Source organism: Ischnura elegans, chromosome 12 (genome assembly GCF_921293095.1).
Source record: "Ischnura elegans chromosome 12, ioIscEleg1.1, whole genome shotgun sequence".
Classification (NCBI taxonomy): Eukaryota; Metazoa; Arthropoda; class Insecta; order Odonata; family Coenagrionidae; genus Ischnura; species Ischnura elegans.
Genome location: NC_060257.1, coordinates 94,339,778 through 94,356,118, shown reverse-complemented (window position 1 = coordinate 94,356,118; position 16,341 = coordinate 94,339,778). Strand labels below are relative to the sequence as shown.

The 16,341-nt window shown below is 40.0% G+C and overlaps 1 protein-coding gene across 2 annotated transcripts in view; it reads right to left on the bottom strand.

Moving 5' to 3' along the window:
- Positions 1-8,461: 8,461 nt before the first annotated feature.
- Positions 8,462-16,341, bottom strand: part of LOC124169056 (alanine--tRNA ligase, cytoplasmic) — a 253,582-nt gene continuing 245,702 nt past the window's right edge. For both annotated transcript variants that reach the window (XM_046547527.1, XM_046547526.1), the window contains exons 21-22: positions 15,105-15,364; positions 8,462-8,959 (exon numbers count right to left, since the gene is read on the bottom strand). In XM_046547527.1, the coding sequence (XP_046403483.1) occupies positions 8,776-8,959; positions 15,105-15,364 (444 nt within the window). In that variant the 3' untranslated portion in view covers positions 8,462-8,775. The remainder of the gene's footprint in view (positions 8,960-15,104; positions 15,365-16,341) is intronic.

Genomic DNA, 16,341 nt, shown 5'->3' with positions numbered 1-16,341 from the left:
GAAGTAATATAGCAAATATTTTCTCCCATCAATGACTAGTGAAAGTTCAGCCCTATCACAATGCAGCATGAACCATAGTACTCCGACAATACTGCAAACTGTTGTGAACAAGGATGGGAGTAGCCTCTGCTTTCCCCTCTTGGCCATGCCATCGTCCTTTGGGGCACAACCACCTAGTTGGGCCTCAGGTCATCCCGCAACCTGAGGATTACACCGTCTTCTCTAGGGACACAGCATCTGTTTATGCCCCAAGCATACCCGGACACCACCTTGGTGCTGACCATAGAGGTTCTGGAGAGGGAATAAGCTATACCTCCCTGCGCTGGCAAGAGAAGCCATGAGGGCGTGGCATTTTATCCCGCCTATGGTTATGGAACCACTATGGTGCTTTGCGGGGTCTTTGAAGAGAGGCTACGACCCCAAGACCTTGGGAGCTCCCCACAACCCATTACCCGAGTGTGTGTCTCCGCAACCAACTTCTCCAGCTCCGTGATGCGTGCCTTGCTCTTGACGTTAGCTATAGAGGGACAGCCAGCCTTTCAATATACACTAAGTCGATAAGCAGGATACAAAGTTTGCGTATGAAGTAGGTAGTTTTTAACAAGTTAGTTAACATGGTTAATAATAATAAAGAAGCTATGGGTCAGTGATGTATTGTGTGTGAAGGGACGAATCATCCATCGCTGAGATTTGATCGATGGAATCTCTGATTCATTATATGATTCTTTGCCCACTACACCCACAACTAGTTCCTGAAGTGGCCACTTTCAGACGCCAATGAGCTTTGCATTTATATTTTCTGCCACTGTACTTCATGAGTTGAAGTGTTTCATTTATCAGTAGCAAAAGGATCGTGTTGTGTGCACTTTGAGTGCTTGAAATCATTGGATTGCAGGTCACAATGAATCATCATCTACGGATTGCACACCAAACAGGAAAGAAATGGACTCTTGATTGATGATTGACAATCAAGACATCTAAAGTACTTTGAAAGAAAATAAATTCCACGAGGTAAGTGAGAGTGAGCCTGATTCTCCTAATTTTATATTTTTGTCCATTTCTTTTGTGTGAATGGGTCACTGGCATAAGCGGAAACTTCATAAACCTGGATGTGTGATTGAGACCTAGGTACCTGAAATTTGTTCCTTAGAGCATATCTGCTAAGTGAGTGAGTGAGCTGTGCGATTGCTTGTTTCATAGGGTTTTAGCTTAATTTTCGTGTATCACCCCACTGTCAGCGTTGTAACTTCCCGTCCCCCCCCAGTTTTTGCCCAGCAAAGAGTACGGTCTTGGGGAATTCGTTCTCTTTCAACTGTTCAACAGCCGTAGATTATTCAATCACCTATATCTGAAGTGCCTGTATCTCCTACAGCAAATCAAAATAAGAGTTCACTTCTCCAAATTTTGTTTTATGGTCAGCTGGGAAAACCATCATCATAAGAGGAAACTGCATCTTAACCTGTCTGAGGATTGCACTGGAGTGCCAGTGGCGATTTCCTCTTAGGTATGGACATCACATTTGGACAGGTTAACCCATTTATGCCTAGTGTTCCATTTTTGGAACACCTGACGCAACTTTCTAATTTAACACCTTGAGTGCGGCATGACGTGATATCACGTCATGGTGCGCTATCCTCTGGTGCTGATGACGTGATATCACGTCATGCATACCCCGAGGGTTCCGGCCCTCTGTAAGAGCTCGGTTCAGTTCTATTATGACATTTTTCGCCTCTAAGTTGAACAAGTAAAGAGAGATGTGAAAGAGAAGAAATACATAGGAGTGAAAAGATTAGCTGATAGGAGAACTGAGTGGAGAGCTGCGTCAAACCAATCCTAGGATTGTTGACCAGTGATGATGATGATGAAGTTGTTCAGCAGGGATCTAGCAGCGCATTTGTGAACGCCGTTTCAAGCAACCTTTCCTAGGAGGATCGGGAGAAATTTTTTCTTTTATCTTAAAGTAAGCCAATTTCCATTCATATTCCCCCTGTATTTTATGCTATTATTTTTATTTATTTCTATTAATGCGTGAATATGACAAATTTTATTTGAGTTTTATTTTACACATAATATGTATTTACCATCTGGAACTTAATTATGTGTGTTTATTAATTGTTTATTACGTTTTTATAATATTTAGCGAAAATATAGATATTTTTTTCCATCCTTCCTTTTTTTAGCTCTCTGCCTTCTCTAGGCGAATGTACACGAAGAAGGAATAGCGGGAGCTCCTGGAAGAGATGGGGATCAGGCATTCTCTGAAGACTCCGAGCTAGAAGTTTAGAGAGGAGGAGGGTGGAGAGGAGGTTGAACCCTCACAGTCAGATACTCCGTTGCCTCCTTCTACGCCCGATCCCTTTATGTCAATCCCTGGCCCATCCCCTTTGTCCTATTCTTTCCCTGAACCCTCTAACAATACCGTCAGTCCTTCTCCATCCCAACGTCCTTTGCGGTGGACCCGTAGTTCAGTGACCCCTCAAAATATCACTTTCATAGAAAACCCAGCTCTCACCATTCCACCCCCTTCCAACGACCCAAGTGTTTTTGCGTCTCCTTTTCCCAGACACCCTCTTTCGTATACATACATACTTTCTAGTAATCTCCGAAAGAATAGGTTAGGAATTGGAAACAATGACCTATGAAGAGATTTACCTTCATAGGCCTAATATTTCACTAGGTAGATATTCATATAACCAATATATCCGACTAATGGAGCATTGCTATCTTGTTTGACCTGGTTTGCTTTCATGAGTCATGATTGATTCTTCAGCATTCTTCAAGCACTTCATTTTTCACCGAACACCGGCCAAAACGATTCAGAGCCTGAGTGTTTCCTCTAAAAAAAAAACTGTCCATTTGGAATCATTTCACTCCTCCATTGATTCCCTAATACTTCCTTCCCGAAACTATGCATGCTTTTTCATGTATCGTGAACCCGCCGGAAATATTTCCCTTTATAAATTCCTGGGAGTCATTAGATCCTTTATTCTTCCATCCTACATTCCTTATCCCAAGCCACTTTTACCATCATTATCTCAATCCCACTTCCCTGAACTCATCCAAGAGGAAGGTGGCAGAAAGAAGTATCGGTGGTGCAAGTATTGCACTATTGCGGTGCAAGCACTCTCGGGCGTAGGAAAGAAACCGCAGATATCTACACTGGCTGCAAGAATTCTCCTCTACTCTGTCCCAAGTTTTTTTCTTTCTTTCATAAGAAGGCATAAATAGTATTATATATTTTTGTATCATATACTGCAAATAGCATTATAGATTAAATATATTGTTATAAAATTTGTGAGAGAGGTATTTCCTTCATTGGTAAAACATACATTACTGTACGTAGTTGTATATAATATATAATTTGAAAATGGTCATCATTTCGATTGTATTGAATTTGTTTTGGGTAAATATAATATTTTTTTCATGTCATGTGATTCCTTTTTTGATAAACTAGGGCTCTTACATAAATAAGAAGTAACTAGAGATTTCCAAGCACGATGGAATTAGTCTTTCCCTCGTGTAATTAGAAGAAAACGCCATCATTGCTTTCGGTAATCGGGTAAGTAATAAGGGGCATAGATGCTGCAAATCTATTCCTAGCAAAACGTATCATTGAATGGTTTACTCGAATTGATATTACTATGCACAAAATGAAAAAATATTATAGCTGTAAAAATTTACATCATTTTCAGATTTTCGCAGAATATTCGTAGTTAGAACCGCGATACGTGGCCTAAATGAAGATTACTTGTAAGATATTTGCTTGCAAATACTAAGAGTTCCAGTTTTTATGTATTAACTTTGAACTCGGTCACATCATGTTGCATAAATATGCTTTTTGCTTGAGTTCAGAAAATAGTAATGAGGAAGTTATGGGTTGATTATTTCTGTTTCCACATCCATTATTATTTCGGCACCGGAATCTCCACCCCAACGATCCAAAAAGGACACGTGTCAGCAAAATCTTTCCTCATACCTTCCTCATTTTTTTGATGTGCTGATGGCACTCCCAAAAAAGCTATTCCTAGTTCTTACAAGCGGACCGACTAAATTTTACTATCACCCCTCGCTTCATCTCCATACCCCCTCCAACCTTAGAACAGCCAGCAGGAGTGGTGCACGTCAAGAGACACCCTAATACACCGATGGAAAATAATCTCGAAAGCGGAGTGCCAACCATCTCAAGCACCTGCAGTGAAGGGACTACATAATGGTATGTGAAAACCATTTTTGTAAAATATCTGATGCTTACCGGTAGTCGTATGTGAAGAAAGGAATTGGAGCTGAAAAGAAGAAACGAGTAAAGGAATTTGTGACGAGAATAGTGGCTTCAGAAGAAAATGTAGAAATTATTCAATATTATAGAACCCTACTCAGATACTTAGGATTACTAGCACAAGAAATACGCCGAAATATCTTGCCCAGAATTACCATCACAATCAAACAGCTGTTCATGGCGACTCCTTGTACTTATAACTTGCAATACATTCATCTAAGCCAAAAATTTCCCTAAGGCAGTGGCAAAATAACAATGGCGATACCAGTAGAACATTACACATTCATTTTCCTCGTATTTTTTTGGATACATAGCGCAGAAAAAAAATTGAAAGAAAACGGTGGCGCGGGGAAGAAGCCGACAGTATGCAACCCGCATCACGTTAATATCCCGCTGTGCTGGTGACGTGATATCACGTCATAAATAAAAAAATTCATAGCTAACAAATTAGGGCCAAGAAAATTTTTTCATTATTTTTCCCAGCTCTTTTGGCACCCATGCATGCGTTTTGCATTAAAAAACGACAGCCGCACCGGGGGTCGATTTTGAGTTTTACATGGTCAGCATTGAAAGTGTTAATGACTACGACTCATTACACACCAATATGCCATGGTTTTTCTTTCTATACCTTTTTGTAAAGGTATATTGTACTACGGGTCGCAAAGAATTAGTCAGTTTTGCCAACCCATCGCATCCAGTGTGTTGAAAAATGTCGGTCTTTTTGTTCAAGGCAGTTTTTCCGAAACCACCTCAAATGTTATATGTATTTACCATTACGCCCGAATGTTGTAAATCTTTCCCTGCATGTTCAGTAATAGTAAATCTATTGTGCTTTAAGAAGACAATTTTGAAAAAATGTATTTTGTTTTAGTTATAAGGGTTTAACAGTTTTCCATTTTTGGAACATTAGGCAAATCCACTACTATTATGCATGCATTCAGGCACTCCGAAATGTTCACTTTAATTTTGAATCAAGTAAGCCATTACATTTGGAACAGCTAATAATCTTCCCGGTTGATTGCTGCATGCTCCTGCTCATCTCATTCATGGTTCTTATGATGATAACTTTGACTATGCTGACCTTTTGCTGATACCAGATGGTGATACTACTGAAAATGACCTTGTATCGGCTTCTGATTCGCCGGAGCCTCTTCTTGCTCAAAGAAAATAGGTAACCAAAGTTGTGCGCAACAGGCATGCAGCTAGGAATAAAGGTTAGGGGGGGGTTAAGGTGCAACTAATTCTGGGGGTATGGAATACGGGAGGTTCGGGTGGCCTCCCCGAGAAAATTTTTATGATAAACGGTTCAAAATTGTGAGTTTTACAGCTTTTGAGGGATATTTTATTAATCCTTGCACTATTGTAGAAGTAATATTTATCCAATGAAGTAAAATGGATTGAATTAAAAAATTTATCTGAGTTTTGGGGGGGTTTTATCCCCCAAAATCCCCCCCTCGCTGCGCCAACGGTGCGCAAATGGAAGAAAGCCAATCCGACTGCTGAGCCAGTAGGATAAGGGCGTAAACCTTGAACTGACTGTCGGTGAGTGTCGTTGTTTTTTGGGAATAATTTTCCTGAGTGGGTATAAATTCTGGTGTGGTGGAGTCTCTGTTCCGTGATGGCATATGTTTTGGGAGTAAAGACCAGATTCCTATAATTCTTTAGTTAGTGGTGCAATGACACGTGATCGATTGGAGACAACATTTTCAAATTTGCATGCTGAAGACAATTCTAGCTTGAACCGCATAGACAAGTTTTCCAAGCTGCGACCTCTCATTGAGCAACTGAATGACATCTGTATGAAATTTGTACCAAATGAAATATAATTCAGCTTTGATTAGGCCATGATTCCTTATTTTGGTCGTCACGGGTGCAAACTGTTCATTTGGGGTAAGCCTATTCGGTTTGGATATATATTCTGGTGTATTCTGGTGTGGTCCAATGCGTCTAGGCTACGTTTCAGCCTTATCAAGGAAAAAACCCGAACACTCAATACCAATAATATGGTGTGGGTGCTTCATTTGTTTTGCAATTTACTGAGGCACTCACAATGCAACATCCTGGTAAATACCATTTTGTGTTTGACAACTTTTTCACAAGTATTTCACTCCCTGATAAACTTCATTCAATGGGCCACCAAGCAACAGGCACAGCGAGAAAAGATCGCGTAGACAAATAGATGGAATGATAACTGTGTTGAGACAGTTGCATCTTCTGGTGTCAGTGTCAATCCTTTGCAACAGGTCAGTTATTTTTCTCAAAAGCAGAAAAAAAGATACAATTTACTCAGCCAAATTTAATCAAGGTCTATAATCAGTATATGGGAGGATTGGACCGAGCTGATGAAAATATTGTCAACTATCAAGCATCAATCCACGGAAAGAAATGGTACTCAAGCCTTCCGTTATTCTGCTTTGAGCTGGTTTTACAAAATCCTTGGCAATTTCTTAAAATAAACGATGTGAAGCCAATTCTTTTTTAATTACGTCGCCGTGTGGTCTGTCACTATATAGAGACATATGGTAATACTACTGAGCCTGGTGGGAAAGGGAGACCATCTATGAATCATAAACTTGACTCATATCATGACGGTATGAATCATACAATTGTAAAGCAAGGAAAGCAAACTCGCTGTGTCCAATGTCAAAAAAAAAAAAACAATTTTCAATGTAAACATGCAATTTATCATTCCATGTTAATTGTTCACCTGGATAGTTAACTCACAGACAGTTATTAACTCACTGGTTAACTGTGAGTTAATTACTGTCTGAAACTAATGTTTTGCTAGTTACCATTGAGTTCCTTATGGTAGTGGATTTGCCTAGTGTTCCATTTTTGGAACACCTCATAATTAATAATTGGCAAAATATACAATATTTTTTCTTTCGGATATTGTTTTCATACATATTTTTATCTACAATACGTAAAAATCAGGGTAAAATTTGCAAATTTCAAACCTTCGGCATAAATGGATTAAGATGCATTCTCCTCCCACATACTGATGGTTACCAAATCAACCAAAAATCCTGTTTTGGAGATATTAATGCCTATTATAATTGGCTAAACTTCTAAATTTCAACTGAGCCAAATTTGCTTTATGTTTGGTAGCCCTCCAAAAGGAAATAATTATGTTCATCTTGACACCATTGATTCCTTGATGGTGACGTTGAGGTAGTCTAATTATAGTCACTAAATTCAAGTGTGGACCCTCAATAGGATAGTTTCCTTCATCAAAGGAAACGAAATGCATTGATTGCGATTCGTTACCCACCATTAGTGTATTCATAATATACATATTATTTGGTTTTAGAAATACCGGTTTGACGAATGGCAATGGTAAATTTTTATCCTCATTTGGAAAAGGCCAGATTGGCACCCATGCGATTCCACTCCACGTGACGTCACAGGGACCCAATTTCTATACGAATAGATAGGAGTTTTACATCGTCTGAGATTACCAATGCATGCACGAGGCGCAGAGCTCAGGGGAACATCTCTTAATTATCACTAATTAAAATTGTCTAAGGTCGGAAAGTTTCCTTCGTTTGAAAAGGTAGTAATAATCCATATTTAAGCCAAGCGCTACCTGCTAGCAGGGTACTTTGCCACATGCTAGCAGCCTGCGTCGTATCAGTGCTCAAGCCTCGCCTCAAGGTCACCTCATAGAGCGGCAATGGGAACCAGAAATACGTCACATGGACTTTTCCCATCATTCCTCGCGTTTTCGCGCTCTTGAAAATTTTCACTGTTCATTTAATCGCGAAAAATAGATATCATAATTCGAAAATCTAAGAGCATGAAATGCGTACTCCAGGAGTAACAATCTTTCGATTTAGGCAATAAAAAAATAATAGGAAACCACCCTATTACATTTCTCTCAGGGATTATGGGCATAGAAGGGGAACTATATTAGGTGAAATGTTATTGAAAAGTATTGAAACTTTTATAGCACACACTTCTTCTCAACATAAGAAATGGCTTAGCTAAATCATAGAAACTGCTTTTGCTCAAAGCATTAAAGTTTTTCAGAAGTAATTTTCTTATGATGAGGGGGGAATTGGCCCGTATTTTGGATAAATGTACATAACAATAAACTTACTCCCAAGGCTTTGTTGAAGAAAATTGACAAGCAATCATGATTGGAATTGATTTGACACATGGCTGATAAGATACTAGAAGGAAAACTGCATTCACAAAAATATTTATTGCAAATCAAACTGAGACACAGATCCCTAAGAACTTACACATACATATTGCTTAAGATCTTAGTCAAACTTTTGCTGCAAGCAGCCAACATTTATTTGTGAAGTCCAAAGAGATATTTTTTCAACTCTCAAGTTTTCCAACTTCACACTGTATAAAATAAAAAGTGGAAACTTCAAGTCAAGAATAAAAACACAACTTTTCATATTTTCCAGCAAACAAGAATGTACAGCCAAACAGAGGAATTCTATGCAATGGTAGCAATTGCATAAGGTATCCAAGGAACAATTCTCCAGTTACAACAACTGGATGACTCTGGCCGTTAGCCTCATATTTCGTATGAGACTAAACCATTTCATCATATTTTTGTAGGGGACAAATTCTGAGACATGCTGCAGATCTGGTGATTTAGCTATGGGAATGATGGCGCTGAAAATGGCCAAATCCGCAAGTGAAACACGGCCACCACAAAAGTACATCCTGCAAAGTAAGAGAGAAATGCATCTTTTATGAGCACTCAATGCTAGACGGGAAAATAGAGGCAGAAAAGACATCCAAAGATGCAGATAGAACAAGCAATACATGATTGTAGCAGCACAATAGGTGAAAATAGATGAGCCTAACTATGAGAATAATTCAATGGTTGAGAAAAAGATTTAAGTAATATGCATCTTTTTAGGAAAAAGATGAATTAACAAGTATACATTCAAACACAATGTGTGTCTCTTTGCAGGAAGAATTTTCAAGTCAGTTGCAGCATCATTCAAAAAAAGTCTCTGATATTAGAGATAGTAATTCATTCTATATGCATATTCATGCTACAGAAAAACTTCGATTTTACGCACTTTGATTTTACATAAAGTCTTATTTTTACGCAGTGACACTCAAGTCCGGCCGGAAAACATAGGAAATTGAAATGGTGAAACTTCGATTTTACGGCTTTTCTTGATTTTACGCAGTTTTTTGATTTTGTGCAGCGTAACCCCAGCCACAAGAGGCTGCTAATTTTGATATTATGCAGTCGTCTTTTGACTTTGGGCAGAACAACCTCAGTATTGAAGATAATTCTGATCTCAAATTCATCTACTTACAGTCTAGTTTCTCAAATAACAAAGCCTGCCTACAATAAAGTTCAATAGACAGAATCAAAAAATAGGTATCGCATTACAATGAGCATTGAACAAAGCTAGACTGATAACAGCGACGGAGCTTAACATTTACAAACCATGTTGCTCCAAATCATGTCCCCACGTAATTACTTCACATGTTCCGTACGGTAATCACGTATGATTGCGTAGCCCCAACGTCATTGGAGCCTCGCGATGATTCATTCGCCGTCCGCTAAATGGTAATGACGTAAGAAGCTTTCGAGGCAATCGAAGGTCAAATTTCGTCCTTGCTGGGAGCGCCTAGGAAAGAATGCGGCTACATATCGTGTTCATTTTCAGCTTTGGAGAATCCCTACTGGAGTAATACGAAGTTACGTTTTTCATTTATCTCAATGAGTTGCAAAAATGAATACAGGAACGGTTGACATGACATCGACTTGCTGTTCTAATTTGATAACAGTGAAGTGTCAACTTGGGCAATCTCCTTAGATCTTTCCGACCATTATCCAATTGTTGTTACTTTGCAATTGAATTTGAACTCCCCTGTTGAGTGTAAGACTTGGTGCTTTCCTGACTCACAATGTGGATGAAGTCTTCACGGGGTTCCCACCAGGTGAGCTGTTCTGTCAGAGCCAACGTTTCAATGGCTCTTACTCTGCCATCATCCTCACTCAACACCCCGATGGCAATGGCAGAGTTTCCCATTGAACGTCGGCTCTGACAGAACAGCTAACCTGGTGGGAATCCCGTGAAGAATTCATCCATCTACTGTTGAGGGTAATGGATCACGATCTTTTATATTAATTTAATATTAATTATTTCATGAATCTCTTTTTAATAGTGTGTCCAAAATTGACAGTTAAGAAATGCTTTCTTATATTCATTGTTTGAATATTTTGTGCCTGCTAAGAGAGCAGTCAATTGTTTCAGTTTTGGAAAGAATTTTTTTTGTCACGTATGAATGATGCAATGAGAGTTGTGTAGTACTGTTGTAGCCTTTATGAAGTATGGAGTAATAAAGGAGAGTAGTTTTCCACTGAAGAGGTCAACGTCATTGTCATTGTGAAAGAACAGGCTGAAAGAAAAAAATATCAACAGGTAATGGGTACAGAAGCACAGTTATTGGAGTATTTTTCTTTAGAGTTAAAGAATGCATGATCGAAAAATATGTCACATTACATCAGTCAGCCACTGGCTCTTTCTCAAGGTTTTTATTTAATAAATTCAACATTTTTACCCTATCTGGGTCTAATCTATTCTTTTTTTGGCAGAAATATTGCCAGGAACAGGCATTCACTGAAAACAGTAGTGATCGATGTTGATTTTGAAGGGTCGCTCTAATGGATCAATAGTGAAACTCCCCCCACATATGACGACATCATCCGTTTATTTGTTGTAATTTGTGAGTAAAAATGCATTACGTATTCTGCGATGTAACTTACATTGTTACTTTAATTGACAACTTATTCGTATGCTTCACTGTCACAGTTCTTATATCCTCAACAATAAACTTCTCAAAATGCTGGTACAGTGACACCATGGACAAACTGAGCGGCTGAGAGCTAACAAAAAAATTATAATGTTGTGCTGCATTCGGTAGGATAACAACACTTTTCGATGACTTGCATAGGTTTATCAACTTACAAACAAGTTCTCGGAATGTATCTTGCTCGTATGGCAAAGAATTACTGTATATGTACATGAGTCAATCGTAAGACCACTTTCATACAAAATGATTTTCCGCCAGCCACCGTTCACGGCACGGCACACGCCGTTGCAGAGTCGTCTCATCTGAAAGCCACCTGAATTTCTCGTGAATGGCAGCCGGCGAAATGTCATTCCATCTGAAAGTGGTATCAATGCAGTATTGAATGTATTTTATGCTGTCGCCGGGCCGGATTGAAATGGCTGCCGTGCTGTCAACAACGCGATTCAACTGGTTTGAAGAGATCCATTGAGATCAATGATAAATTAAAAGAGTGGCGCCGTGCCATGGACGGTGGCAGATGAAAAGTCGGCTCGTTTGGAAGCGGCCGTGGCTACGGAAATGTTGGCGAGGGTGACAAACTGACAAACCATTAAATGCGCATGTTAGCCAGGAACTCTCAAAAGAAAAAAACGTGGACAAAATGCAATCGGAAAGTAATACATGCGTTTTTTAATCTTTCTTCACTGCCTTGAATATGCTGCAGACCATTTTGGCTTTGGGTGCCAAATTCAAATCCTCGCCATCATTCCAAGTCGGTTCCAAAGAACCGACTTTAAGCGACTGGTTCTTGATACTGGTCCCACAGGCCAAGAACCGGCAGTACAAAGAACCAGAACCGACCCGTCTCTAGTAGGAAGTATTGATAATACAAAGGAGATATGGGTTACCTCGGAGGAGATGTGTACTCCGTTTAAAACGCTACACAGCATCATCGTTCTGAAAGTAATTTTAAGAGTCGTAAAAACTGATGACATGACAATGACTTAATATTAAGCCAAAATTTAGAAAGCTAACAGAAACTAGCCTAAGGAGGAATACAGTTTGACGATACTGCAATCGCAATGTTCATTTTGACGGGACTTCCTGTAAACAAATATGAGGGACTCATTAGGTTGGTAGAGAATCAAAACGTAACAACTAAACAAGTGAAGGAGTTCCTTCTCATGGAAGAAAAGAGACAGAAAAGGAATGACGAAATGAAGTTGAAGTGAGGGAGGGATTGGCAGTTATGAGGGGCCAGAATGTCTGAGATTCTAAAAGGAAAGATCTAACAGAAGAAAGAAGGAATGACATGATGACTGGAATAACAAGAAATTAGGACCATTGCTGGAAGGTACACCACAGTCAGAATCAAAGACATTAAAAGTTTGGTAATACAGAAAGTTTGGGCATATTCAGGGCCGGAGCCAGGAGTTTGGTCAGGAGGGGCAAAGATGAGTTTGCCATCCCTCCTCGCTCCCTCCCTTCCCCACCACTAAAATATGATACATACGTAATACTATTTTTTTGATACTATTTTTTTAGATCTGGTGATTGATATTACACACTGTATGTTTGCTAGCTTGCGGCTGAGCTTAAAGCCACAGGGTGCATCCACCAGGTTGCAGATGGTGGGTCGAACTTTAGATATAGAGATCAGCTGCGAGATAGGTGAATTCATTCATCCAATAAGTATTCACTGACAAAAGGCAATGGTGTTCTGAGGGCGTATTGGTCTATCCTTGAATAATGCAGGCCATTTAAGTGATACTGAAACCTGTGAAGACTTAGAGACTGGAGGCCCTCAACAATTGTGCCTCTCATCACAATGGGAGCAGGTGGCTGCTTTTCATCATGGGGGAGACCATCGTGGATGGTCTCCCCCAATAAGCTACCTCCCATTTGAGCTTTGGAGTCACATTAATATGGCTTCATTTAAGAGTAATCCACTCAGGTATTCGAAATCAAAATTTTTTTAACCAATTGCTGAATACCGTATAAGCGCGTGTAAGAGGCGCACCTTTTTTTCCCAGAAATTGCAGCCGAAAATGGGGGTGCGCCTCTTACACAAACGTCTTATCTCCCCCTCCCTTCACTTCCCCGGTCGCAAGTCCAAGGGGAACTGAGTGGCCTTGGTTTTAAGCGTGAGTCAGTCATATGAAACCCTGGGTTAAAAACAAGCGGCAGGCAGGGGAGTTTCTCCCTTGGTGACGTATTTTTAAAATGCTCCTGTTTGAATTTCTTGTAAGCATTACGCCGTCACGTCGGTACCCCAGAGGTGAACACGGAAAAGATCGCGCGGGGTTTTTTGCTCTGGAGGGCGTGCTAAATTTACTGCCACGAGTGGGCATCCCGCGGCATTTATACTGCATTTAGTAATCGGTTATCAAACGTAGAAAAACGCGTAGTTTTGAAGGACATACCTGGTCAATAGTCAACATCTGTCTTGCCGAGCAATTTCCATTACGCTGACGACCTGATTTTTCAAAAATCATCTTCATACGCTAATATGAGGATTTTTGCAACTGAAAATTATTTTGGTATCAAAACCTGCGGTTTAAAAAATTCGAACGAGTGTTTTCATTGTTGGACTAAATTGTGGATATAAGAAATCGGAAATACTTATAAGTGAAGGGCGCTGAAGGAGTGGTCGAGGGGAAGGAGCGAGCTCCCTCCCCTCCGTATTTTAGGCTACGAGGCTATGAGCGAAGGAGCAAGGGAAGAACACGTCCGATCTTGCATGTGACGTCGTTGCCTTCAAAGTGAAGGGGCGACGGCGCAGCAATGTGATATATGCAGTTTGCATCACCTGAAGTTCTCAGTCCGTCTCGTCTTGTTTGAATGCACTAATGCTACGCTTGTTTCTTCCGAAATTGTGCTGTTTGGACTATGTTGAATATTAGCAGTCTTGTTTTAACTATAAATCTCTGTGTCATTCAATTAGAGCAAAAAAAAACTTAAATGATGTCAGATATATGTCGCGTTAGGTCTCATTCTTTTTAGAACCTTGTGCGTGTTATACAATTGTTGAAAGATATCTAGATATCTTCGAGCTCAGCGGGTGACTCACCTAGCATTTGGCCTCCAAAAACTAGGAGAATTGAACCTGAGACCGAAAAAGGTAGGTTGGTGAGATGGGGTAGGGATGAAACACGTTTCTATTGTTCCCCTGTAACTTGATATTTTCCTATTTTCGTGTGGGGTCTCGGAAAGGGAAAAAAACGGCAGAGGCATTGACTTATGGAGGGCCGAGAGTGGTTCCGTTAAATGTACGACGTGGTTATTATCCTACGGCGCTGAGATTGCCCCGATTGTTGTCCAATCTCTTGGGAAGGTTCATGCTATGTGCCTGTCGTGTTTTGCCTTAAAATTTTCCAAGGCTACAATTCTATTGCAATAATCCTGCGAGAGCATTTAAACAAAATTCTTCGTGAATAGGACAAGCATCGTGGAGCAACGGCGTATGCGAAGAGAGGATCGGAACTCTTTCTACTCCCTCTTATGCCGCTATTACCGCCGCAGTTATCAAAATTTCCTTTTTCAATTAATATTGAAAGAGGAAATTTCGATAACTGTCAAAATTCCAGGCATACATCTGCAACTCCATGCGATAGTATAAAAAATATGCCGCAAAATTTTTTTCTTCATAGCTTCGATGCTCAAAATAGGGGTGCGCCTCTTACACGTGTGCGCCTCTTACACACGCTTATACGGTATTTCAATGATGGCTGATATGTTTAACATATGTCTTGTATCCATTGTTTGCATTTTATGATTGTATTTTCTTTCTTTATTCTTGTATTTTTGTATCCTGGCATGTCCTACAGGTTTATCAAGTGTTTACGTGTTATAGCATAATCATATGACAAATAAAATATTATTGTCATTATTACTAGCAGAAAATGAGTAATTGCTTGGCAGGAACTTGCTGATTACATAAATGGCATGAACTCCATTTTCCAGTGAAAAGGAAAAAATCTTTGTGCACTTGGAACATCAGAAAATACAGAAACAATGAACTGATGTGCAATTGTAGGCACCCACCCACCTCCTGTCGAGGGCTTTGGAAAGGCACAGAATGGATTTGTTGAGCGCCTGCTGTGCTCCTTCCTGATGAACTTTGTGGACGATGCACGTGACGTATGGCCTGAGGTGATTGTCAGCAAAGAACACCCATTGGAGGATTTCAGCGTTGACAGGACCAAGTGCTTCACCCAGCAAATAAACAGAGATAGCCACTGAACCACTGAGCAGGGCCACTCCACCCTTCTCCAAAGTAACACTTGGGATCATCCGGCTCTCACTCAACTGAAAATGATGAAAACAGTGACGGGGTGATGATGTTGTGACAAGAGAAGCAAAATCATTAATCAGGGCCCAAAAAATATATCTGCAGAGGCAATCTCCAACAAACACCACGGCCATTAGACATGTCTAGTTCATAGAATTATCATTTTGTCACATTATAATAGGCAGAATACACAGTATAAACTTCTTCAAACATTGATAGAATATGTTCATCATAAATATTCAGCATCTTCGAAATATTTAAATCAAGCATGGTTGTATTTTAAGTAATGAGAATAAATATAGAATAAATAATTTTTTTAGAGGTATCACTACACAATGAAAAAAATGAAAGTTTCCCATGCTTCCTATGCTCCCTTGAAGTGCACAAGCAAAACATTAATTCGAGAATGTGCGCAACCCACCTAGACAGCATCCAGGGTTTATGATTACTACTGAGTACCTGGCCAAAAATGGCATCATAACAATTCCCCAGCAGACACTTTTTTCTCCTTTCCCAAAGTGAAAATCTCCCTCAAAGTCAGAATCAAAGGACGTGGGTTACTGTTAAAGCGGGTTGCAAATGTGCTCTGAAGGATGTTTCCGTTGTCCCGTTGGAGATATGTAGCGTACAAAGCATGGGAAAGTCACCTGCAGAATGGTGTATGAGGCATACTTTGGAGACTATTCATTTACGTAATTTTTTTCACAAACAGCCCACAAATGGCCCTTACAGTGAGGGGAAAACATTCAATTGGCAGACAGATGGGACAAAGCTTGTGTGGTGAATATCTTGCATGGCAGGTAAAAAGGATGGATGCAAGGAGGGAGCGAATTTAGAAGGGAGGAGAGGCAATATAAAGGTGAGCACTTGGTCAGGGATATTCTGGGAATAACACGCAGGCGGAGTGGGGAGGGTGAGAGGGTGCAATTAAGGGATTTGAGGTTAGTTGGGCTGACATGGATGGGCAGATTGGAGAGTAATATAAAACTATGGG